The sequence below is a fragment of the Syngnathus scovelli genome, chromosome 14, assembly GCF_024217435.2.
Source record: "Syngnathus scovelli strain Florida chromosome 14, RoL_Ssco_1.2, whole genome shotgun sequence".
In the NCBI taxonomy this organism is placed as follows: domain Eukaryota; kingdom Metazoa; phylum Chordata; class Actinopteri; order Syngnathiformes; family Syngnathidae; genus Syngnathus; species Syngnathus scovelli.
The window spans coordinates 6,543,170-6,567,296 of record NC_090860.1 but is presented as its reverse complement, the minus strand read 5'-3'; the positions used below and the strand labels follow the sequence as shown (position 1 = coordinate 6,567,296).

At 45.6% G+C, this 24,127-nt stretch overlaps 3 protein-coding genes and 1 long non-coding RNA gene across 10 annotated transcripts; 1 reads left to right on the top strand and 3 right to left on the bottom strand.

Annotated features, from left to right (window-relative positions):
* Positions 1 to 73: 73 nt before the first annotated feature.
* dtnbb (dystrobrevin, beta b) lies at positions 74 to 10,015 on the bottom strand. 2 transcript variants are annotated; one of them, XM_049740138.2, is made up of 19 exons: positions 9,660 to 10,015; positions 8,647 to 8,695; positions 8,214 to 8,281; positions 8,030 to 8,110; positions 7,745 to 7,958; positions 7,466 to 7,551; positions 7,069 to 7,223; positions 6,515 to 6,620; positions 6,268 to 6,434; positions 5,976 to 6,100; positions 5,504 to 5,594; positions 5,346 to 5,434; positions 5,108 to 5,221; positions 4,949 to 5,045; positions 4,827 to 4,847; positions 2,332 to 2,491; positions 1,982 to 2,071; positions 1,836 to 1,889; positions 74 to 1,745 (listed from the first exon to the last, which is right to left on the bottom strand). In XM_049740138.2, the coding sequence occupies exons 3-19, from the start codon at positions 8,278 to 8,280 to the stop codon at positions 1,720 to 1,722; spliced, it is 1,743 nt and encodes a 580-aa protein (XP_049596095.1). In that variant the 5' UTR covers position 8,281; positions 8,647 to 8,695; positions 9,660 to 10,015; the 3' UTR covers positions 74 to 1,719. The 2 variants fall into 2 exon arrangements, with proteins under 2 accessions (XP_049596095.1, XP_049596096.1); XM_049740139.2 differs by having other exon boundaries at positions 6,515 to 6,617; positions 9,660 to 10,014.
* Positions 10,016 to 11,708: 1,693 nt separating this feature from the next.
* asxl2 (ASXL transcriptional regulator 2) lies at positions 11,709 to 19,340 on the bottom strand. 5 transcript variants are annotated; one of them, XM_049740125.1, is made up of 12 exons: positions 19,158 to 19,340; positions 18,181 to 18,263; positions 17,232 to 17,340; positions 17,029 to 17,161; positions 16,583 to 16,686; positions 16,355 to 16,475; positions 16,231 to 16,290; positions 15,944 to 16,104; positions 15,784 to 15,883; positions 15,584 to 15,689; positions 14,800 to 15,451; positions 11,709 to 14,393 (listed from the first exon to the last, which is right to left on the bottom strand). In XM_049740125.1, the coding sequence occupies exons 1-12, from the start codon at positions 19,215 to 19,217 to the stop codon at positions 12,873 to 12,875; spliced, it is 3,210 nt and encodes a 1,069-aa protein (XP_049596082.1). In that variant the 5' UTR covers positions 19,218 to 19,340; the 3' UTR covers positions 11,709 to 12,872. The 5 variants fall into 5 exon arrangements, with proteins under 5 accessions (XP_049596082.1, XP_049596079.1, XP_049596080.1 ...); XM_049740122.2 differs by having other exon boundaries at positions 17,029 to 17,164; positions 17,232 to 17,344; positions 18,182 to 18,263; XM_049740123.1 differs by having other exon boundaries at positions 15,784 to 15,880; positions 17,029 to 17,164; positions 17,232 to 17,344; positions 18,182 to 18,263.
* Positions 18,991 to 21,147, top strand: LOC125980701 (uncharacterized). Of its 2 annotated transcripts, none has more exons than XR_007485714.2 (4): positions 18,991 to 19,123; positions 20,392 to 20,570; positions 20,641 to 20,787; positions 21,000 to 21,147. It is a non-coding gene; the product is annotated as an uncharacterized lncRNA (long non-coding RNA). The 2 variants fall into 2 exon arrangements; XR_011088070.1 differs by having other exon boundaries at positions 20,885 to 21,024.
* LOC125980700 (kinesin-like protein KIF3B) lies at positions 19,532 to 23,634 on the bottom strand. Its single transcript, XM_049740126.2, has 9 exons — positions 23,160 to 23,634; positions 21,878 to 22,707; positions 21,670 to 21,771; positions 21,466 to 21,588; positions 21,139 to 21,257; positions 20,912 to 21,028; positions 20,652 to 20,766; positions 20,389 to 20,567; positions 19,532 to 20,000 (listed from the first exon to the last, which is right to left on the bottom strand). The coding sequence occupies exons 1-9, from the start codon at positions 23,632 to 23,634 to the stop codon at positions 19,856 to 19,858; spliced, it is 2,205 nt and encodes a 734-aa protein (XP_049596083.1). The 3' UTR covers positions 19,532 to 19,855.
* Between the last annotated feature and the right edge of the window lie 493 nt (positions 23,635 to 24,127).

The window sequence follows — 24,127 nt, the reverse complement described above, 5'->3', positions numbered from 1 at the left end:
GGTAGCATGTTGGAACTGAGCAGCCTGGACAGTCTCGTGAGATTTGCCAATCGTGACAAACAACGACACCACCGCCAAACAATATTTTATTTTAATATCTCACATTTGATTTATTTACAAAAGACTAGTGGACTTTTTTCCCCATGTAAAGTGTTTGAAAACCAAACATAAATGTATAGCGGTAGCATAATCTCACACACATAGACTTTAATAAATAACATCTTTTTTGCACATTGTTTAAAACAACAAACAAAAATACTTGCCGCTTGTGTTTCCAATGAGCTCTGCTTGTACAATAAACACTTGCACATTTTTTTCTAGCTTCTTCCATTTAAATGCAAGCATGTCCAGGCATTATGTGAATGATTAATGGTGACACTGACACACACACATTCAGACACACATATTTTTAACACATTTAGTTTTGGCACAAACGACAAGGCTGACAAAGAGGCAACCAACCAATGAAGTCACACAAAATAGCAGGACAAAGGAGAACGACAAGAAAAACAGGAGCTTGTTTTGATGCTTCAGTTTTTTGTTGTTGTTTTTGTTAACACAGTGAATGGCGCTTGAAGAAAGTGCCGGACTCTACAGAAGGGGTGGGCAAAAAAAAAAAAAAAGGAAAAAATGTGAGTTCCCGGCAGGCCTGATTGAAGAACGGTGCGGGCCATATGTGGACCGTGAGCCGTACTTTGCCCACCCCTGCTCTAACCACTTTGTGCTCCAGTGCATTTTGTTTTTTCACGCAGCAATCCAGCAAAATAGCCACATCAGAAAAAGCCACAAAACGCGATCACGTAGACAACATGCTTCAACAAAAACACAGTTGCCCCCATATGTGACCTTCTCAGCCTGGTAAAACACACACACACGCACACACACACGCACACACACGCACGCACACACACACACACACACACACACACGCACACGCACACACACACACACACACACACACAGTGAGGAAATAAAAATCCACTTTTTGACTTAAGCGATGGGTTTCTTACGGAATTTAACGAGCTTTCCACCCGTTCCCAATTTGTAGTTGTGCAGTTCCTGAGCAGCGGACTGAACCTCCATTGCACTTCTCACCTCATTGCGTAATTTGAGGGAGCAAACAGCACACTCAAAACACAAGTGAAGCGTCCACGTCGAGTCGTGTTGTGCACAGTAGCAGCAGTGTAGCGGCTAACGTGGCCTGCGTGCCGTCTTTCAACAAAAAAGTGTATTTTTTGTCAATGTCAATCATTAATATTTGTAATGACTCTTTTCGTCAAAAAATTTACAAGTTGCATGTGTTTTTTTTTTTTTTGTCGCAGTGCAGGCAAGTGTGGATGTTGAAAAAAGAGCGTTAGACGACCAACCCAAAATTTAAATGGGCCTCCAAGTGTCGCAAAGCCACAAAGTGCCGCTGCAGTATCAGACACAAGTGTCGCTTCATGCAAAAATAAATTAAAAACTAATCCAATGCTAACGCTAAAAAGCAACGTGGAACGAGAACCATGTCGGCGTGGTCAATATGTACAGAATGAGTTTGAGCTCACAGGACAACACACTGGCTAATTTGACACCTCCTGCTACTCCTGCAAGGTGCCAAGAAACTTTTTTTTTTGCCTCCTGTTTGGATGACAGCATGCAGTTGAGTTAACGTGCGAATGCCCGGCCGGTGTCATCGTTGTTGATTGTTCCCGATTTGACGATGCACCAGCTCTGGCTTCACTGCTTCTGTACTCGCATGGTGCCTGCAGACCAAAAAAAACACATCGGAAGAAGCACGTTGTCAGTAAAAGCAACAATTTCTCGAAAAGCATTGAGTTTTGTCTGTGGCCTACCTCTCTCGCCTCCGTTTCTCATGTTCGTCTCTTCCTCATCCGCCCCGTCGTCCACTTCAAGAATAATAGTGCGCCCACCCCCAAAAAACATTTATTTTTTAGAATTTACTTGATGCTTTTTATTAGTTTGCTTGGACTGATTTCACCTGAGTGGAGCTCTTTGACCAGCGACGACATCGTGTTGGTGATGGAGTCGGCCGCCACGAGTAGGTCATTCCGCAGATTTCGAGGTACACCTGACACCAACGGGACAAAATAACAATCACTTCATGATGCCTTTTGTCAATCGCAGCTAAAGTTTACTGGAAACATCAAATTTGACTGAAACCACATTGACTTGGCCATGCGGGAGGTGTTAGCTTAATGCTAAAGCACAAAGCAAAACGCCATTGACGGGCTAATGAAACTAGCAACACGTAGATTTTCTGACCTAAAAGCACGTGAGGAAAATTGCCGTTTTGTGCTTTGTTTGCTCTGTTTTTTGTCTTGGCCTCACCCTGAGCAAAGGCCTCCAGCACATCGCCCCCGAGGCCCGCCATGCAGTCCTGGGGCGTGTGCGTCGGGGTGGAGCCGGCCGAGGTGGAGCGTATGGGCATGGGCATGGAGCAGCCTGCCCCGTGGCTGGGCGACGAGTGCGGGGAGCCGCTCGACTGCGACTGAAGAGAGAGAGCACACAAAAAATCAAAAACCTCTCTTGGCAAATACCGTAATTTCCGGACTACAAGTCGCATTTTTTTTCATAGTTTGGGTGGGGGGCGACTTATACTCAGGAGCGACTTATATATGTTATTTTTCACAAATTTTACTTGATCATTAAGACATCACTTACAAGTATAGTTAGTTGACCACTTCCCATGTTATTTTTAGTATAGTTGATCACTTCACATGCTTTTATATCTTTATCTTGAACATATTCAAAACATAAAAAATAGAGAAAACATCAAATAAAGCAATTAACACTTTAAAGCACCATATCCAAGTCCACTGTCTGCTGTATGTACACTTGCTCTATTTTTGCTCCTCTTATATTTATTATTATTATTCATTACTATTTGTTTATTTATCATTTATTCAACACTCTTATTTATTCATTGTTTGTGCCTTCTTGGTTTTTTTTTGTGTTGCTTGTATGCATATGTGTACTATCTCACCGAGGGATAGTGGGAACGTAATTTCAATCTCTTTGTGTGTCTTGGTATATGAAACATTTTTTTACAATAAAGCAGACTTTGACTTTGATAAAACAACCAAATAAATAAAACGAAAAAACTACATCTGAAAAAATTATATTTTCAGACGAAACTGGATGAGGGCGCTCTAAATTTCACCGTTGGCCGTGACTCATCAACTGGGTGGGCTTAAGAAAAATGGCACCAAAAAGAAACTCATATTTTGCAGGTTACAAACTTCAAGTTGTTAAATATGCAGCTGAAAACAGTAATCGAGCAGCAGAAAGAAAGTTTGGAGAACCGTGATGTAGCAAGGGATTACTATTTCAAGTGACGTCAGTGGCACGGTGTGGCGCGGCGGTCCATAAAGGACAAACGTACCCACGTAAGGACTACCGGCATCATTAGCGGTGATCATTTCTAAGTGACACGGAGGACAAAGAGTTTGAAGGAATTAAGGATTTGGAGTGACATAGAAGGTTTGAAAAACTATTATGGCTTTTACGCACGCCTGGTCCTACTCTACTGCGTCGGGGGCCGGCGCTCGGCCGAGTGGCTGTCCGCGAACGGTGCATGGGGCTCGGACATGGCCATTACGCACGCCCGGTTCTATGCCATGGAGCTCTCGTGTCTGGAAGTCCACGCCGCCACACGCTTGGAAGTTTGTTTTGTTAAATAAAGAGCGGTTTACCAAACCCACGTCTATCCTTGTACTTTGTTAACGCTACAATATAGTTATATACTAGATCTGTGGAATAAAGACGAGGCTGACGTCAGGGCGCACGCGCGGCGATGTTGACAAAGGACGAGGAATTTGATCGATGGATTTAATGGATTTAAAGTGCACGGATGGTTTGATAATATTATTGCTTATATTATAGTTACTTGAAATATAGTTTATCTATCGTTATATGAGCCTGTGGAATATTTTGAAGTGCAAGCACCCTCAGCCGCGCGCACCCATTGTTGACAAAGAACGATCGATGGATTTAATGAATTGGAGTGACACAGATGATTTTATAAACGTGTTATTCATGTAATCGTTTTCTTTAATAACTCTATATGTTACGTCAGGCCCATTCTCAGCTCTTCGTTTGTGTTTGTCACGTTAGCATACCTATCGTTTAGCCTGTTGCTATCGTATCGAACGATCGATGGATTAAATGAATTCGAGTGACACCGATGGTTTTATAAACATGTTATTTATGTAATAGTTGTCCTAAATCACTTTATATGTTACGTCAGGCCCGTTCTCAGCTCCTCATTTGTGTTTGTCACGTTAGCATACCTATCGTTTAGCCTGTTGCTATTGTATCGAACGATTGATGGATTTAATGAATTGGAGTGACACCGATGGTTTTATAAACATGTTATTCATGTAATAGTTGTCCTTAATCACTCTATATGTCACGTCAGGCCCTGTTCTCAGCTCTTTGTTTGTGTTTGTCACATTAGCATACCTATTGTTTAGCCTGTTGTTGCTATCGTTTAGCCTGTTGTTGCTCGTTCATGACTGTTTTTGGTGTGGGATTTTGTCGAATAAATTGCCCCCCAAAATGCGACTTATACTCCGGAGCGACTTATATGTCTTTTTTTTCCACTTTTTGGGGCATTTTATGGCTGGTGCGACTTATACTCCGGAGCGACTTATAGTCCGGAAAATACGGTAGGCTCAATAAAAACGAAAACACTGGAAGGCCATAGCAGTCAAATCCTAATAATCACACTCAATCATTATCTTTGTCTTACGTTGTCATGTGTTAATAAGGCTACAATGTCCATTCAATGTATAAACCAGCAAATTACGAGACGGTCCACTCACCGCCTGCTTCTGTTCCTCGTCCTGTCGGCCCGACAGATAAGAAGATGATGGAAGGGGAAGAGGAAAGGCGTTAGTGCACTGTGTTAACGCATGCTGTCCTGTGCTTTGGATTTGATTGGAACCTTGAGAAGGCGCATGAGTCCCTCCAATTGCACCATCAGCTCGCGCCGGCTCTCCTGCAAGGCCGACATGCGCCTCTCCAGCTCGTCCTTTCTGTGCCTGACGGGACGCAAATAATGTCATGCTAACAGAGGCTATGTGAAGACTAGGGTGCTTGTTACCTGAGCAGCCTGAGTTCTGTGAGGAGCGTGGGGTTCTGCTGGGCCTTCTCCGGTGTGGGCTGCGACGCCTGCTCGTGCTCCAGACGAAGCCTCTGGATCTCTTGAAGGATCTCCCTGAACAAGATGTGACACATTTGTTGTAGCATTAGGATTCAATTCAATCATATGAAGTACAGTTATATTTAAAAAAAACAATTTTGTCATCCCCAAGTTTGTAAGGGGTCTGCATTTTTCCCACCTGTTTTTGTTCTCCAGCTCGGCAATCAGTTGCCTCTGCTGCTTGTTGGCGTCAAAGTTGAATGTTAAGTCGGAAGGAGGACATTGTTGCTGTGGAACAAAAGAACACGTTACAAATGAATACAAGAATCAGGCTGGTCATTTGTGATGAATTCTGACCGCGGAGTTTCCCGCCTCAGCGGCCAGGCGGGCGGCGTAGCGGGCGATGAGGCGGTGCTCCTCATCCAAACGGCTGGGACTCTCCAGAACGCTGTGAGGAAAACAACAAAATTGGACTCAATTGGAATCACAGTTCATGATGAAGTAAAAAGGATTAGCATGGCAGAAAAATCTTGTTCGCTTTGAGAAGATTTATTGTAACTCAATGAGACCTTTGCAGGTTAAATAAATGTAATACCAGCAGAGGACGTTGTAATGGAAAAAAAAGAACCTTTTCTATTTGAGGTGAAAGTCTCAAATAGAAAAAGCTCTTTTTGACTTTCTTGAGTTTTTGTGGTCATTTCTGTTTGAAATCACTGTCAAGTGCAGATGATTTCAAAATACGATTCGGATTTTTAGATGACATGACATAACATTTTAACGAGACATTTTGATGACGCTCGTAAGAAGTTGATGACAATTGACGACTTACACGTTGTGAGCGGGCTCCTGGGGTCTCTCAGCCTGCTCGGGGAAGACGGGATGCGGTGGCTCACCGATGGGAACGCAGCCAAGTGATTTGCTGATGGCGTGGCTCAGCTTCTTGGCGGGAGACTTCTACAAGAGGCAAGGACCAAGGCGACAATGACGATGAGGGCGTTTTCGTGTTGCCGCGGCAACAAAGCAAATTCCGTTTGAAACTCCAGATAGGGTTAAGCAACAATCGGGAACATTTCCAAGTGCATTCTTTGAATTTTGGCCGAAAGAGTTGGTGTAGTGGTTACCCAGGACGAGTGCTCCTTCATCTGGTGCTGGTTGCTGTGCGGTCCGTTGGCGTGGCCTCTCCAGAAGCAGCTCTGGCACAGCTGGTATCCATGGCACTGCTGGCAGCGATAGCGGAAACCCATCATGCTCTCGCTGCGGCAATACGAACACTCCACCGGATGGAAGACTGAAAACATTTACAGTCCACCTCCTAATGTGAGAATTGGAACTTGGAATTCAAATTCTGAAAATCGGCCCAGAACGTACCGTTTTCCACGTTGGCCAGTCTGTGCATGAGTGGTAGCCAAACGAGGCATTGCGGCGGAGGGTCTGCCATCAAGACGTCTAAAAATGTGTTCAGCGTGATCTTCTTCTGGATGCAAACACACACACACACACACACACACACACACACACACACACGCACACACACACACGTACACACAAGCACGCATACCAATGACCAATGACCAGTATGACTCAATTGACTTTTTTTTCCTTTTCAAACATTGAAGTAAAAGTAAAAACTGGGATAATGGGGTTGTAGAAGCGTGCACACCCTCTTCAATGGAAATAAGTACACCAGCCACCTCTATAAAGCCACTGAATTACACCAATTAAAGTCCCGCTGTTCTCATAGTTTTTGCCTGACATATCTTTGCGCATTAGCAAAAGTCGGAAGGCTATCTCGTTTCTCAGTATCCTAAATAGAAACATTTAATTATTTATTATTGAGGCAAGGCCTTTTTTTTGGGGGGGGGGAGGATCATCCTGACAAATTGGACAGGAGTGAAGAATGGGCCGCAATGTGGCCCTCCCACCTGCTGGGGGAAGCAAGTCCTGAGCGAGTGCTCGGTGTACCCAAAGGAGGGGCCCTCAAACACCGCCGTGGGCAGCTTGAGCACCTCGCGAAGGAACTGGTCAAACTTGGCAAACACCATCACGCCACTCGAATCTGACATCTGGGAGAAAATATCTGTCAGGGAAAAAAAAGAAAGACAAGTTTGAGCCAGGGAAACAACAGCGCCACCCAGAAGGTCAAAGTGTGCAGCGACAGAAGCTACATGACGTTCAAAAAGGAGTAGGAAAGTACAAACTTATTTTTTTATGCATTTTGATTGCAGTCTGCACTTTTTATAGTGATCTGACGAAATAATTGATCCCAAACGATTCTGTGGATGACCCTTTCATGTTCTCGCAGACCCCCTGTGTACTTACAGCGCAGCTTGTCCACAATTTTGCCTCCACACATGGTTGCCAGCATTGCTTTCATGGAGAACACCGTCAACTTGCCATGGCTCTCGCTGCACAAACACAATTTCCATTCAACTTCCGTGTTCTGCTGTATGTAGTATGTATATAAAATACAATTCATAAATCTAAACTGGATATCAGGTCAGGACAGTATAGGACAACATAGGACAGGATGGGTAGAACAGACCAGGCCAGCAAGATCTGTGATTTTGTTGTTGTGATGTTTTGTAAGGCCGAGTGCACCTGTCATAGGTGGCCACCATGAAGTTGAGCAGCAGTCCGATGGACTGCTCCACGTTTATCTGGTGCGTGGTTGGCAACCGCTTGTTGAGCTGGTAGTAGATGGAGGACAGGATGGTCTCCAGCCGCGACACGTTGATCTCGGCGTGGTGCTCCAGCGTGTTGAGGCCGTTGTCTCGGAAGGCCTCAATCATGTTCCACACGTCCACCAGGTGTACTGAGGCCCCCCAAAAAAGAAGTAAGGCTGTAATAAATAGTTTTAGCGTTTAGCAGGTCAGGACAACTCACGATTGCACCGCTTCTGCACGAATCGTAGCTTGCACGCTGTCCTGTACGTCGACAGTCGGATTACGTCAAAGTTTTGAGCTCCTGAAAACAAGTAACAAACAAAAAAAAAAGTTTTATTTTAGCTTTCATTCTACTCATACAAGTGTACAAAGAACGGAAGCCTAATCCACTGGTGTCTACTCACTCATTTCCATGAAGAGCTGCCTCTTCTCCACGGCGGCCTTGCCTCGCTTGCTGCCCTCCTCGATCATCCTATGGCAGGGTAGAGAAAGAACATTTACTTTATAGGACTCAATATCATTCAATGTCATAAAGACCGTTGTGGTTTAAATAGTGACAAAATCGGGAGCAAAAGAGTCACTCAGGATTTTGATGAGATGATGCTAAGCTAAGAGTGGTGACCACCGGCAGCCGCTGCCAATGCAAAAAATGAAACATGCTAGCACAATAAACAAATGAGTTCTGTTTGACAATTTGTTGCTCATCTCAAGTGTAGGAAGTCTTGTAAGTGGGTTATTTTTAGCCTTTCCAAAGTTCACAGCGAGGCTGTTTGTTTTTCCATTGGCTAAGCTAACAGGTTGGTGATAGCTAGCACTTGACAGATCAGGTAGTTGTACCTGTCGGTGGCTCAACGTTGCACAAATGGAAACTCTTTCAACAATGAGCCTGGAAAAAAAAGACAGAGATGTCAATCAAAGTCCCGCATTGAAATAAAATAGAGTTTATGCACTAATAATAGCATAGAAATTATAATAAAATAAATTTATGTTTTATGTGCTGCTGTATTAGAATACAAGTTAAGTGGTGATTATTATGCATACAAAAAATACAGTCATTATATATGTATAATATTAAAATGCACTGTTAGTTTTATTTTTCATCTTTTTATGTTTTAAATATGTTCAAAATAAAGATATCAATCAATCAATCAATCAATCAATCAAGCAAATAAAGTATGGAGGTTTTATGGAATAACTGTTAACTATAAAATGGGTCATGTATTTTTTTTAGTTAAAAAAATCTAGACTGATTGCAGTCACCAAATGAAAATACTAATTATTTGAGTCTAAAAATACTAATAAAATGTTGTTGGAAAGTGTAGTGCTGATTTGCACTCAAATCATATGAAACATATGTAAAACCGTCTTAGTGAAAAAATCGACTCTAATCATAAAATCTAAACGACAAAGGCACAAAAACTAGACACACTTGAGCAAATGCAAAATGGTACGCCTACAAACTTGAGATGTATGATATTGATTGCAAATATGCATGGGCTGTATATTTTGCTGTGCGGGATAATTGATTTCAGTGGTGGCTTGTTGGATGGATGAATAACGAGTTGATTTATGCTGTCAAGAACTGAGTGCATAGAAAAAGGCACCCAGTTTTATGACATAATAAACGACGGCTGTGCGAATGACATCATCGCTGCTGATGTTGCTGCTGCTGCTTCAAGGTGCATTCACGTACAAACCGCACCTTCAGCATCCAGTTGACGCTGCTCTGCGGTATCTCGCAAAAAAAAATCACCCGTGTAGCTGCCATGTCGCGCACACGGATGCCCAGTTTCTCCATCCGTGACATCATAGCACTATCATCCCGAATAACGTGTGATTCATTCACCGACCTGCGTCGAAGTCCCGACCGCGGAAGCTGGCCTCCAATCCCGCAGTTAAAGCACCGTCAGCATCCTCCGCTGCATCAGCACCAGGATGGAGGTTCCCCGAATAAGAACAAAAAAAAAAGGAGAGCGAGAGACAGAGAGAGAGAAAATATCGTGCCACTCTTCTCAGTCTCACAGCAATCTGCGTGATAACCGTAAGAAGCGTCTTGAACGACCGTCCGTCATCGTCGTCTCGGTTCTCTCCGGTAGCCCCCGGAGCACTGCGGCGGTGGTGGCCTGGCACACGGACGTGCAGCTCGGCATAGCCACGGAGCCAGGCAGCGGAGGCGGAGATGCCATGCGCGGTCGGTCACCTGCTCCTCAGCACGCATGCGTGCAGCCGTGCCGTTTAAAGGCGCACCGCCACACTGCTCCAGCTATATAGGAAATCAAGAAATACATAATCACATGTATCATGAAGTAATTTCTCTTTTCACTGTCTGATATTGAAACAGAACATTATTTCACCTTTCTGTGATTTAATAATGTACTATATATATATATATATATATATATATATATATATATATATATATATATATATATATATATATATATATACTATACTATTTTTATTTAAACAATGTTTATTTCACAATTAAGTTATTCCAACATGTATTTGTACGTAATTTGATAGCAAAATAGAGCAAATCACTACATATTCTCAGCTCAGACTCCGCAACTAGGGATCTTTTTTTGTATCGGCTGTAAAACTCACCTAATGCTTGTGCTCAAGTGAAAGCAAAGGCATTCTTGCTTTGGCGCCACCTAGTGGTTTCTTGGAGTAAACAGTTTTAAAGGTAATTCACTTACTAAGAATTTGGTTGCTTTTTTCTTCACACTCCTATAATTTCATTATTTAAAATGTTACAAATTTCATGATAAATTCATGCTCATTTTAAAATTGTATCTATCAGTACTTGTCACAATAGTTTTTTTTAATGTAAAATTATTTTCATCAAATGAACTACTTCCTTTTAGCGCTAATTGAATTACAACTAACACATTGGCATTCTATTGCATTAATAATTACTTCACCAAATGTTTCATCTGTTAGGGAGGCCAAAAAAAACAGTGAACATTTACATATATATATTTTATTCATAATAGTCTAAAGCTTTTGATAAAATACACTTGTTTTTTTACACAATCGGGCTGATAACATTACATTCACCTGATTAGAACGGACAACAAAATGACATTTGAGTCTTACAATGGTAGACATTGACCTTTTTCCTATCAAGGGAATTTTTTAAATTATTATTTTGTATTTGGGGGTTAAATTTATAAAGATTTTTGAACCTCAAAATTCCAAATCCCCCAAAAACAAATGCAGTACGGTCACATAATTTGTTTTCTGATTATTTTTCAATATTTCGGGAGGGCTTGTCATGAAACCAACAACATGAAATGACTAAACGTGCTTCTCGTACTTAGAGCTCCCGATTTAACGGATATATGAAAAATTCTCGCCTATCCACACAAATGTAGACATATCTAAAACACATAAAACACATGTCACGTATATATCTGGGTGCTTAAGACCTCAAAAAGCTATGGTGGCCTGTCAGGTCCCCACAAAAAAAGACCCAAAATTGGAGGGAGAAAAAAAAGTACATACCCTGTTGATTTTCAAACGCAAATATATTTTTATATTAAAATATATTATTTAAAATATATTACTTTGTTTTACAAGACATTTCAAACTTGGATATAATTAGCTTCTTTTTAAGGTGACTTTGGCGTTTTTGCTATTGCACCTGCAGGAAATGTTGCGTGCGTGTTTCAAAGCCGAGTGCTTTAACGCGCGTTTCCATATCGCACCACAAATAAATCGCACAGTGCCAAATTAAACACAACGGCTGCTGATTTGAAAGAAAACATTTACATCCATTTTTTTACAAAAAAAAAGGAGGGAATCGGACGGTCTTTCTATATAAATGAGCCCTCAGTGAGTTTTAATTGCTAAATGCTCGTGCTACTTTTTAATTGGGATTTGTTTGTGCAGTCGTAAATAAAGTGTAACATAGAAAATAAAAATGCTTTTAAAAATCTATATATGAATCTTGGCGAGTCTCCCGAGTCAATACAAAACAGTTGCACTTTTCCTCGGTGTATGTGCAGGACAAACACCAACAAGGAGGTATTTTATACACCATGATTATCGTCAACGCCCTTTTTTGCCTTTAAACTGACATAGGCCCGATAGTAAAATAAAAAGTGTTGAAAATGCTAAAACAGTCTTGAGGTTCTATAAAAAATAATCGTCCCCGCCCCTCAATTTACTCGCTTAAAAAATGGTTTTCATAAATCTCTATTTTAAAAATATATATTACGCTAACGCTAAGTGCAAACATTGTCAGATTGGATCCGACCTGACTACCGATTAGATTAAGAATGGATATTTCAAAAACGGTTTAGGACAAAGACTATTCCGTCATCCGTTTTCGAAAGGAGCTGGAACCTTTCCGGGCTGACTCTGGCGACATGCGCAATGGATTGCTTTACCAGCCAGTCTTACTCACATATTCGACTTCAGGGTGAAAGTTCAGGGTGGACTTAAAACGTTCAAGTTGAGGATTCAAAAGTTTGGGGAAGAACAAATGAGGTTACCCTGTTACGCTTGTAGTGCATTTTCGCTTCATCCCGTCTTCTGAAGCTCCACCCAAAAGTCGGCTTGCAAGTCGCCATTTGTCAATTCAGGGGAACGTACGTATCTTTCGCAAGTCGCTGGAAAACTTCTCCTCAAAAAGCCCTGTCGAATAGAAAAATAGTGCACGGGCATCATCTGGCAGTAAGTAGGTGCTGAGGAACTAGGTTGAGGTGAGAGGTCTAATAGCGAAATAGTGCTTTGGCGCCATCCCACGCCAACTGTAAGCAGGGGTGTACCTAAGTCAAAGCATTTTCATTTTGTGGAGCGGAGCGGTTTGAGTCCCTGAAAAAGTAGCCCTCGAGGACCGGAGTTGAACACCTGTAATTTAGAGTCTTCAATGAAGCTAAGGCGGGTTTTTGGAATGTGGGAGGAATCCAAAGCAACTGGGAAAAGCTCGCACAACCACGGGGAAACAAGCAAGCACCACGCAGGGAAGGAGCAGGACAGAGATTCTGAGCCTGAACCTCCGGTGTGCTAACCCCTCGTCCAGTGTAAACCTCACGGCAAGCGCTCCGACCCGAGCGTCATCGTACCACCAGACACGAGACGCACAGCTCAGATGGTCCGATGCAGTCGTGGTGGCAGAAGGCCCCGCAGCCTTTGCACATGATCATGGCCTTAAGCCGACAGTAGCACTTGGACTGTGTGTCCTCCATGCCGGCAGCCTCCATGAAGGATGGCTCCGGCGGCGCCGGCCCGCTGAGGTCACCGGAGTCCAAGGCGCTGGCGGCTGCAGGGATGGTGGTGACAGTCACCGAGAAGGACATGACGCTCCCGCCGTCTGGCGCCGTCTCGCCGCCGCCAGCGTTGTGGTTCAAAGTGTGCGGTACAGACACACTGATGGTTCCGCCGTAGCGGGACGACAGCGATTCCTGATGGATGGGCATCCTCGGGGTCGGGAAGGCAGACGGTCGTTGGTGACTGGGTTCTTTGAGTGGAAGGTATGGCTCAGCTTTTCCTTGATTGCAGACTTGCTTGTGGCCTGGGATCTTGTCGTCTGTCGCATTTTGCTCACATCCCAGCTCGCTTTTAATGGCCGTACAAGGCAGAAGGCTGTCGGCTTGCTCGCGCTTGCTCACGGACAATCCCCGCTGCTCCATTTTAGATTCATATGTCCCCTCTGGCGCCGCCTCCTGGCCATCCGCCGCTTCTCTCTTCAGACCGACCACATCGGGGAAGGCGGCTCGGTGGGGCCGTTTGCTCTCTGAACCTCGGCCGTACGTGGACACGTTGAGGAGATAGTGTCCTGACATGGCGGGCCTCGACGTCCTCTTGTGGCCCAAGAATCCAACGGATATCCGCGGTCGGTCCACGTGTTCCTCGCCGTGCAGCGCTTGATGTCCACCGTGTTGAATTCTCCTCTCCATCAGAGTCTGTAAGATCTGCTCCTGAGTGTCTTTGTCCAGAGGTTCCTTGGGATACCTGGTGTCATTGGCGAAGGCCCAGCCGGCGGTGTTGCTCTGGTGTTGTTCGGGACCGCCAATGGTCTTCTCCTTGCTGGAGTGTAAATTTGACATCTGGGTCTCCACCTTGCCGAGTGGTTTGGGGAGGATCTGCTCCAAAGGGACTTCTTTGCCTTGCAAGAGCCTGGCGACCAGCGGGTTGTTTGCAGGGATGCAGAAGCTGCTTCGGGTGGATCCACAAGGGGTTTCCTGACAGCCGGTTGCCGAGTCTGAAAAAGTGCCAGACGGTTGCACGTGAACTGTTCTGACGTCCGGAATGTTTAAGGGGCTGACTGGATCGAGGGAGTCCTGCGGGCGAGACGGTGGTGTGCTGGTGGTGTTAACAGATAACCTGGCAGAGGCCTGTGGCGATGTCGGCCTCGGGAAATGTTTCGTCGGCTCGACGCTGCCTGCACCTTGCCCAGACTCGGGCCGAGCAGCCCTGAAGGCAGCGGCCGCCGCTGCTCGTTGCGCTCGTGCAAGCTGAGCTTTGGCTTTGATGTCTGCCAAAGTGCGAGCGCCGGTGCGAGTTGGGCTGCTGATGGAGACGGGCAGAGGCGTCCTTGGCGACACGTCGTTGGTAAGAGTTCGTGAGACTGGAATCTGAAACCAAACAAGTAAGTGAGGGTGGATCGACAGTCAACAGGAAGTAGACAGTCTTAACTGGTTGATCCCAGAATGTAAATAGTCAGACCTGACATCTGAATACAAGCGAATTCCTAACCAAGATTTGTATTTACAAATTCACTTTGGTTTGGACTGTCTGTTTTGTTCAGTCCAAGTTACTCTTTTCTTTGTTGAAAAAAGAAAAAAAGAAAATGCTACCAAAGTAAGTAGCGCAAGAGTTATGCGGTCACAGGAATCCGTCAAGTTTACAGCAATTGTCGTCTACGTTTCAAAGGCATATATCGAGTGTCGGAGCTGCTGAAAGAAAGCAAGGTCGGGGCTAATGCACTGCACCCATCGACCACCAATGGGCAGCCGCTGCCAGTGGGAGACATCTTCCTACCATGAGTGGCGGAACTCTCTGGCTGCCGGCCGAGGTAGGCGCGGCCGGGCTGGGAGTGGATGACGCCGGCGGGGAGACAGAGGAGACGGACGACACTGAGGAAATGGAGGACATGCGCTGTCTTTTTTCCGGCGTGGCCTCATCCTCCGGCAGGCCGACAGGCTTTCTTTTCTGTTGTTCTGAAGCGCCTTCTGGCTCAGCCTTTGTCTCTGCAGGAGGCTTAACCCCAGACGTCAGTGGATCCTCCATGACGTCCCTTCGAGCTTGAGGAAGAGGCCTCATCTTGGGAGGAGACTGGGGCAGTTTCACTTTGTTTTCTTTCTCGCTCGGCGTCTTTGTGGTGACGCGCTCATCGCGCTCTTTGGGTACTGCTCCCAAAGTCGGCGCGGGCATCTTACGCTCCTCGGCTTGCTGAGAGCGTCTGGTTTTCATCTGTTCTGGGACATAAAGAGATTCTCTCGAAGGAGGTTGCGTTTTCTCCATTGATGACATGGTCTTTGAGTCTTTGACCTCGTCGCTCCGGCTGCAGCGGTCCTTGGTGGCGTTAGCCTCCTCCGACACTCGGGCCAGCTGTCTTGGCTGACGTGGCTTGGGCTCCCATTTTAGATTGTCTTTGGCCAACTCTTTAGATTCCTCAAGACTGAGTCCAGAACTAGGTAGGGAAAAAAATGGAGTGGCATGAACAATAAACCACTTCAGGTCACAGGCGGGAGTGAGTTTCGAGCAAGTCCCAAATTAATGTTGCAAGAATCAAGCAAGTCATCATCATCTCCAGTCAACCTACTTTTCGCCGTAGTAGCTCTCAAAGAAGGCTTCTTTCCAGTGCTCAACTCTCTTCTCCTTTTCGATTTCCTGGCGCATCCGCAGCTGCAGCTCTGGAGTAAATTCACCTGACGAGAAAAAAGAAAAAAGTCCTGGGTGACCCATCCCGGGATGGCGGCGGGATGGCACCATCATGGGTCAGGCAGGGGCAGTCGCGCTCACCCTCGGCCAGCCGTTCTTTCCATGACTGCGCCGCCGATGTGAAGAATTCGTTGTTCAACGCCGAATTCGTGACTTTGAGGAGGCCATCCGTGCAGACCTGCTGGAGAAGAGCCGCGCATCAGTATCACAGACGGTTAGCGTGCAAGAAGAGCCGAGGTACCTGCTGGTCCACTTGGGGAAGTAGTCGCAGCAGCCTCTGCTGGCAGTCCAGCGGCAGAACGGAGAAGGTGTGCTTGTTGATGATGGCTCGCAGGTTGGTGTTGACCAAAATGGAGTCTGGGGTCTCCACGTCGATTTTGCACCTGTTACGTTTTAGGTGGCCTGTACGGCAAAAAAAGCATGGCTCAAAAACTGGCTTCTCTGTTTCTGACAGAGTTCCTTAATTATGGCGGCGTAACATGAAATTGTATGCAAGATGGTCGTGTGGCGTTTTTCTTTGGACGTTACCTGCACTGAGACGACGTGGCCTCTGAGAAACCTTCCTGGGGCCGCTGGCAAGGCAGAGATCTGTGAATGACGTTCATTAGCAACAAGAAGTTTGGCTGGCGGGCCCTAAACATGGGCGACCCACCGGTCTTGGCGGCGATGTTGTCAGCCATGTCTTTGATGGTCTTCAGCAGCAGCCTGGATGTGGATGCGCTGGGCATGGCCGCCTGCCTGCGTTGGTTACGCTGTTGCTGCTGCTTCAGGGCCTCCAAAGCAAACGTGAAGCAAGGAATTCAACAATGTAAGACCAAAACTACTTTCTCCACCTCTAAGCAAGCGGCGGCCTGTGACATCACTTGAAAAGAGTGATTACCTGTTTGAGGGCTTTCTTGCTGTGCTTCTGCGAGGGCGAGATGAGCTTGGCGGTGACGGACGGGGACGAGCAGCGAGGCTGCGGCGACGTCGGCTGGGAGGGAACTGTTGAGACGCCAAAGGCAGATGTTACAAAAGATAGTTCCTGAGAGCGACACGCCCGCTGTGTCCTTTGTTTGGATGAAACCAAAACCACAGCGGGAACACAGAAACGCCCGCCCATGGGATTATCGTGCAGATAATAACGACACGTAAACATGCTCACTGGTACCATTTTTAGGAACAATCTCTGCAGACCTCTTTTCTTGTAACATCACTTTTTTTGGAATAGAGCACAGAAATGTTGTCTTTACATTTCAAACGCAATAGAGGTGCTAAACACAACTTTTAATACCGTTGTCTCGGAACTCAGTCAGCTGAGCGGTTCAGATGGCTGCGTGCGATTACCTGGCCGCATCCAGCGTCTCCTCCTGCCTTCCTGAGGCCCGCTATTGTTTTCAGAGCTCCGTGAGTCAGAAAGATTTTCGCTGCTCTCGTCGGATTCTTCCTCCGACAGCTCGGTGGCCACCTCAGAGATGTCCTTCTTCAAAAAACACACGAATTGGCTGCGGCACACCTTTTTTTTGGTCTATCTAGGACTTCAAGCAGACCTTCAAGGTGTAGACGCCCATCCTGCCTGGAACTTTGTAGAAGATTCCCTCCTCTCCGCGAGAGTTTGTGTGCAGCATTGCATTCAGACAGGCCAACGGGGACGTTCCGCTTCGTTCGTCATCAGGCGAGAGGGCGAAATCGTTAGACTTGTTTGCTAGCTATCAAATGTTTTTTAGCATGCTGCGACAACCGATACAAAATAATGTTTCTGTAGATTATCAGTCATTCATAAACATGGTAATCACCAAAGCTTAAAAACAAAATACGGGACCACTTTATTAGTCCTATCTGAAGGATTTACTTCTCAAGCATTTAGCTTTTGCTTTAATTGGGTTTTAAGCCCGCTAGAGATATGCGGGCTCCCTCTAGTGGCGGTACGTGAAACAACACATCCCCAAAGCTAGTACAGTGCATTATTTACATCGGGACTGTGAAACTTGTTTTCAGCGCGGGCCACATTGTAGGAAGGGCTCTATGTAGACTGTACATATAATCACGTCTAAGTGTAATGCTAAGAAATAAAACAACAATGTTTGATATGTACCTTTGTTTTAAGTTCAAAGTTTGGTTCACAAGGTATAACCAGAGAACAAAATCCCAAACTAACATTACCTGCAGTGACCTACTAAAATAGCATACTTCCAAACATTGTTTTACGATTACCGTTGGGTTTGAAGGCAACAGACGGTCTTTATGCAATTTACGGTACTATGGGACACATTGATATTAGTAAAAGTCATGCCAAACAGTGAGCTTGTTAGATATGTGGGGGGGGGGTCTAACCTGTTCTTACCTTCTGGATGAAAACAGTGACAATGATATGGAGAAAACAAAAGAAATTAAAACAATTAGAAGCGTATTTGAAATGACAAGAAATGTAAGCAATTTGCTGTGGTGACGATAAAGACAACACGGGTGAAAATGTACATACTGTTGTTGTTGTTTTACCTTATCTCTTTAAGTCTTTCTCTTTGGATGACCTGCAAGATTTCTTTATGGCTCATGGGGGTGTTGGGGTATTTTTCCAGCACCTGAGAGTTGAGGTGGAAAAAAAACAAACATTAATTTATGAGGTACATCTGCACAGCTAGTACAAAAGCTGAGACAGTTCTTTTTAGAATTATACATCTGAGTGACAATACCAAGCCCATCAAACAAGTCATTTAAATGTACATTCAAGCATTTCAAAAAGTACAGAGGTTCCCCATGCCATTGTGCACCTCTGGACACGACTGCGCCCTGATAACCAGCCTGTTGAGCAGTGTAATTTTGAACATACGCTTAGCTCAGATCTGGACCTCCAATATGGCCGACAAACGACGACCGATCACGTGATAAGGAGCTATGCATTCACTAGTTGGAATTTAACTGTTATAACCGGTGTCATATATAGTTGAGCTCCATGCCAAAATCAAACTCTATTGGTCTGTGCAACAAAACTTTAGTTATCAAATCTAGTGTCAGTACATAATAATAACTGCACTAATGCTAAGACTGGCAGACTGTTTTGACTCCACTAGCACTCCTTGCTAACTGTTAAGAGGAACGTTCCAGGCTTCTCGTGTCACTATTACATTTAAACAATGACATTACCAGCATTACATAATACATTACATTTTGTTATAATGTGCTTTAGTGACGTGTTAATCGTTGTTTTTGCGACAAAACGTCGGAACATCGAAGTAGCATATCAGGCTAGCTGGGTTAGCTCTCGCGCCCCACGCGACGTAAGTCGACTCAGCTCCTCGACACACGTACGTACATCACGTTACGTGCACAAACAACTTTATTGATCGGGTCATTGGTGACACCTGTCTAATGTCACACACACAAAGCCTGCTGTGCGTGTCTGTCTTGCTTGGACGTTGTACAACTGGTGTCACGCAAGTGGGTGCGTTGGAAGGCCACACATGACATATTTGTACCGTCTTTGCGGCTTCCGCCCACGTCCTTCCTTTCTTCTTCATTTTCTGTCGCTCCCTCATCGTCGTCGTTGTTGTTGTTATGCAACGCTCGTCTCTAGTTGAACCGACGATATCGCCGCCACCGCCGCGTAGGCCCCACTATGTCCACCATATTGGATTTTACTGTAAAAAAAAGGTGGGGGTGTCACGTGATCGCCTCCGACTGACGTCATGCTACTGTACTTGTGTCACTCTAGTCGACTCTGCTGCTGTTTGCAAATCAACTGATTTTTAAATTAAAAGTACGGCTATGCATTTATCAATATTTTAATGTTATTCATTTTACAACATTGATTTATTTTTGGTAATTTTCGGCACATTTTTTTCAAAAGTGCTGTTTTTTTCATCAACATTTTTATTATCACATTTAAGTACAATACAGTAAATTTACTTGTGACAATGTTGCTCATGTATAAAAATAAGGCAGCTAAATAGCCAGCGCAAGCATTTCTCATACAAACCATATTTGCCTCACTGTACCAAGCAATACATGTCAATATCACCAATACAGGACTCCAAAATGTGCAAATGAAAGGCTAAAAACATGGAAGCTTTGGGCTGTGCTTTTTGCTGACATCCACTTTGCTAGGAAGTAGCATTAATGTAGTAGATCCTCATGCTGACTGGCGTAGTTGTAAATATGCGGTGCCAAATCCTACTCAGGGGCTGGTTCGAAGCGAGGCCTCGGGTGCGAGATAGACGGCCGAGCAGGGTCTGGGTCTGTGACACGGACCCTGAGGGAGTGACGTCAGCGCGGTGGATGACGCGGATGCAGAAATGCATGTCGCTTGTGGGGCCTGATACCTAAAATGCTCAAAGAAAATAAATTCCGGAATTGCGTGACAAAAGAGTAGTGCTCAATATTTCCTAAACATTTTTTTAAATATTCACTATATATAAACATAGATTGTCTCTTATGCTTATAGATTTTTTAAATTCATTAGCAATTTCTATGGTTGTTTAGGAACAGTAGTAGTATTCCAATATAATGATTTCTATTTGTGTGTAATGTATGTGTGTGTGTGTGTGTGTGTGTGTGTGTGTGTGTGTGTGTGTGTGTGTGTGTGTGTGTGTGTGTGTAATAGGGTATTTATAATGTTCTTGGCATTTGTTAGCAATTTCTATGCCATTCTATTTTATTATTGTTGTCATTAGTAGTTGTGGTGGTATTTCTTAATGATAATGATCTCACCAGGATTTTGACTTCCTGAGCCGTGTCGATGACTGGGTCCTCTCCCGCATGACGACATCCGACCCGCATGACGACATCAAGCTGGGGGAGAAGACCCTCTCCAATCGAGACCCGTGAAGATTAAGGGTGAACATGCTGGGCGGAGACACGTCCAGCTTCAGTAGCATGACGTTTTCAGCCTGGTAACACACACGCACGCACACACACCATCAGATGATAGTATTACATTTCATATTTTGTCTGTGCAAGCAGCAAGCGCTGACCTGATATCTGGACGGGGCTCCCGTTGCCGTGGCGACGGCCGCTTGTGCATGCTGGCTGATTGGACGCTTGTATCCGACGGCGGACAGAGGCCTTCGCTTCACTCGAGTGGCCGTGCTAGTGTGCACATGTGAGCAAGTGAGTATTTTTTTTCATGGCAAAGTAATACTAAATGTTTGCAAATGTTTCTCAGTGAAATAGTTTCATCCTATTCTTGTGTCACGGTCACATTCAGTACGGGATGCGGTTTTCTCTATGGTACCTTTCCAATGGGATGACCGACATCAGCCTCCACTGATCTTCCTCTTCGTCAAAGTGAAGTCTGTTGATCAGCTTCTTCTTTTCGGCAGGGGGGACAAAGTTCTCCATCAAGAGGGATCTGAAAATCGGCACCCCCACCAATTAGGTGCAGTTGAAGTCATGGTCATATCTAGGTGGAGAACATCCCACAATAATCATTACATGAGCCGCAATAATATCCGTCCTCACTTGAATTTGAGCTCTCGGGTGAGTTCATCCTGCGTCTGCTCCAGTTCCTGCCTAGTCGCGACGTGCTCGTCCATCACGTCACGCGTCTCGGCCCAAACTAGCTGCAGTTTAGTGTACAGCTAAATGTGCGCACGCCACAGGAGACAACAGCAAAGTCAAGACTTGCATCGACAGTAGTCATGAAATGGAATCTGGATGGGCCAAACAAGGAAAAGAAAAGAAAATTACGAAGAACAAAAAGACAAAATGTTTGATGGAAAAAATGCTGTTGATTTATATAAAAAAATAAAAAATAATAAAAATCCTATACAATCTACCCGTTCTGACCTTCCTCAGCTTCTTGGTCTTCATCTCCACTTCCTGCTGCAGTGAGGAGAAGGTTTCCCTCATCTCCAGCGTCTCCTCGTCCCGCAGCATCACCTGCTGCTGCATCTGCCGCTCCCGGCAGATCTTTGAAGAAGAAGAAAAAAAAAAAAACATCGGTCACTCGCAGCAATTGTCTGCAGACGTTTGAGCAAGATGTTTTCTCACCTGCTCGGCGATCTCCTGCCGTTTCTGTTCAAGCAACTTTTGTTGCTCGTTGGTGTGATCCATGATGGTCTTGCCTCCTTCAAGCAATTTGCTCTCCATAGCCTAGCCACAAACAGTATTTTTCAAATAAATTTTCGAGTAAAAAAAGTGCTCTGCCGCCACCTTGTAGCATCCATAAGCAATTGATTACTGCTGTTTATTGGTCTACCTTGTACTTCTCGATGATCTTCTCCACAGCCTCCTGATCCCACTGTCCGTCATCTGTTTTCACAGCAGAGTGTCGCCACTTCATCGAGGGCCCGCCGCTGTCTTCCCCCTCGTCCTCCTTCCAAAGTTGCGTGAGGTCCCTGCTGAGTCTCTTGCTTTCCCTGCGCCGTTGCCGCCTTTCCTTGGCCAGGGCGCCTCGCTCCTCCAGGAGGGCCTTGAGTCTGGCAATCTCCTTTTGGAAGTCCCTGAGAAGGACGGCCTCTGGGTCCTCATTGACACGGGGCTTGTTCTTGATGTTCTTGGCCCGGCCGGCGTACCTCAAGGTGGCCAGAGACTCGTGGCGGTCACGCTCCGAGGGCCCTACTGTGGCGATCATGACCGTCTTGGCATTGCCGCCCAACGAGTCCCGCAGGAGCCGGGTGAGTTTGGAGTCCCTGTAGGGGACGTGGCCCCCCTTGCCATCCGCTAACGCCGAGATGACGTTACCCAAGGCGGACAGTGACAGGTTGATCTTGGCTGCCTCGCGCAGGCGGCCGCCTTGGGCGCCAGTCCGACTCTGGCGCTCACTCCCGGCCAAGTCCACCATGTTGAGGCGCCCCACGCGGACCGGGTCTTCAGACTCTGACCCACATTCAACCGTCACAGCGAAGATGGCGTGCGAGCGCGAGCTACACCGGTTGGCGTTGGTGGCGCCCACCGAGCGGGAACGATCGCCCAGCATCAGTAGGTGGTGCATCTCAGCCGGGTCCTTGGTGACCACCCAGGACAGATCCTTGACGTAGACGCCCTCCTGTGGGCTTTCCTTCAACTCCAGTTTTCGGCCTCTTTCCACTGAAAAAATAATAAGATTTGTTCAACTACATGGGTTTCCTCTCAGAATAGCGATGAAGGAGCAGGGAATGATGAATGAATGATCCCGAATGCAGTGACTGTGCTCCAAATCATTCCCTACTCCCTAATCTCTACAAAGCAATTGATTAACTATCTGGTCCACTATTCAAAAAATGCAGAGGCTGTGTTTGGAGTAATTCTCTTCCTTGTCACAGCAGATAAAAAATATAGGCCTGTAAGCACTGTCTGACTGTCTCCATGTGTTGTTGCATCATTTGTGATCGATGCTACCTTTATTACCTTTGTATATTTTCAAGGAAGAACTTTAGGGGGTATGTGAGAGGAAACAATCCAATATTTGACAGAAAAGTACACATTTTGTCAATCACTATTGAGTGAACAACTACAAACATAGTTATTATTCTGAATGATCATCATCACAGTATGCTTACTCAGCAGATCCCAGATCTCCTCCTGGTAGATCTCCAAGTAAGAGGACCGGACCAAGTACTTCTGTCCCCGGGTACGAGAGATGTGCGCGAAGATGTGGTGGAAGGCGTTGGGGATGACGCCCCGCTTCTCCGAGTCGGCCGGCACCCCCCTCATGGTCCAGGTCTTTCCCGTCCCGGTCTGGCCGTAGGCAAAAACCGTGCCATTGAAGCCCAGCAGAACCGAGTCCACCAGGGGTCTGACTGCGTCGTCGTACACCTCGCTCTGGGTGGACCCCCAGCCGAACACTGAATGGAAGGTGAACTCCTTAGCGGGCTCGCCGGGTGGCGCGCTCGGGTTACGGACACAGATGCGGCCCAACTTGGCGTCCACTTCCAGGATGGTGCGTCCCTTCTCGGCAGTCGCCTCCTTGTTGCTGGGCGGGCGGCAGCGGACCACCACCCGGACCGACTCGGACGCCTTCCCCTTGTTGGACATGGTACGGGGAAAATTCGCTAGATGCACGGAGGACCGCGCCTACTTTCTTTTTTTTTCTTTCACGCTTTCATTCATGAGGCCGCCTCACGGTGAACGCGCGTAGCCGTATCCGTGACGCAGGCTCCGCAACCCGGCTCGGAGGATGACAACACGCCGGTGTCAACAACTGCAGCTCTGGCACACGCCCTGATGACGATGACGACGGACAATGGCAGGCGAGACAAACACACGTGACCCGCCCACCACCAATCTCGTCACTGCAGTACGAACCCGCTATCCGCCCGTCATGTAATGCTGTATTTCTTGCATAGTATTACCAGTTTCTTCCCAAAATTGGTTACTAAAATGTTTTATATATTATATATTTGTAAAAAAAAATTCCTTACCTTGCCACCGGCCAAACACAAATATTCAAGTTTATTTTTTTTTAAAGTTACTGAAGTACGTATTTGAGTTTTTACCATATGCATAATACAATAAAATTTAAATAGAT

Coding starts and splice junctions, on each gene's coding strand:
- dtnbb (XM_049740138.2), bottom strand. CDS start 8,280: ATGATCGAGGAGGGCAGCAAGCGAGGCAAGGCCGCCGTGGAGAAGAGG. Junction 5,595..5,975: donor CAGGAGCCCGCTCACAACGT/GTAAGTCGTCAA, acceptor TTTTCCTCACAG/CGTTCTGGAGAGTCCCAGCC. Junction 1,890..1,981: donor GGTCAAAGAGCTCCACTCAG/GTGAAATCAGTC, acceptor TTATTCTTGAAG/TGGACGACGGGGCGGATGAG.
- asxl2 (XM_049740122.2), bottom strand. CDS start 19,217: ATGAGGGAGCGACAGAAAATGAAGAAGAAAGGAAGGACGTGGGCGGAA. Junction 17,165..17,231: donor TGGGCGTCTACACCTTGAAG/GTCTGCTTGAAG, acceptor TGTTTTTTGAAG/AAGGACATCTCTGAGGTGGC. Junction 16,476..16,582: donor GCAAGAAAGCCCTCAAACAG/GTAATCACTCTT, acceptor TTTGCTTTGGAG/GCCCTGAAGCAGCAGCAACA.
- LOC125980700 (XM_049740126.2), bottom strand. CDS start 23,634: ATGTCCAACAAGGGGAAGGCGTCCGAGTCGGTCCGGGTGGTGGTCCGC. Junction 20,767..20,911: donor TCGGTCATCCCATTGGAAAG/GTACCATAGAGA, acceptor TGTGCACACTAG/CACGGCCACTCGAGTGAAGC. Junction 20,568..20,651: donor GAGCCCCGTCCAGATATCAG/GTCAGCGCTTGC, acceptor GTGTGTTACCAG/GCTGAAAACGTCATGCTACT.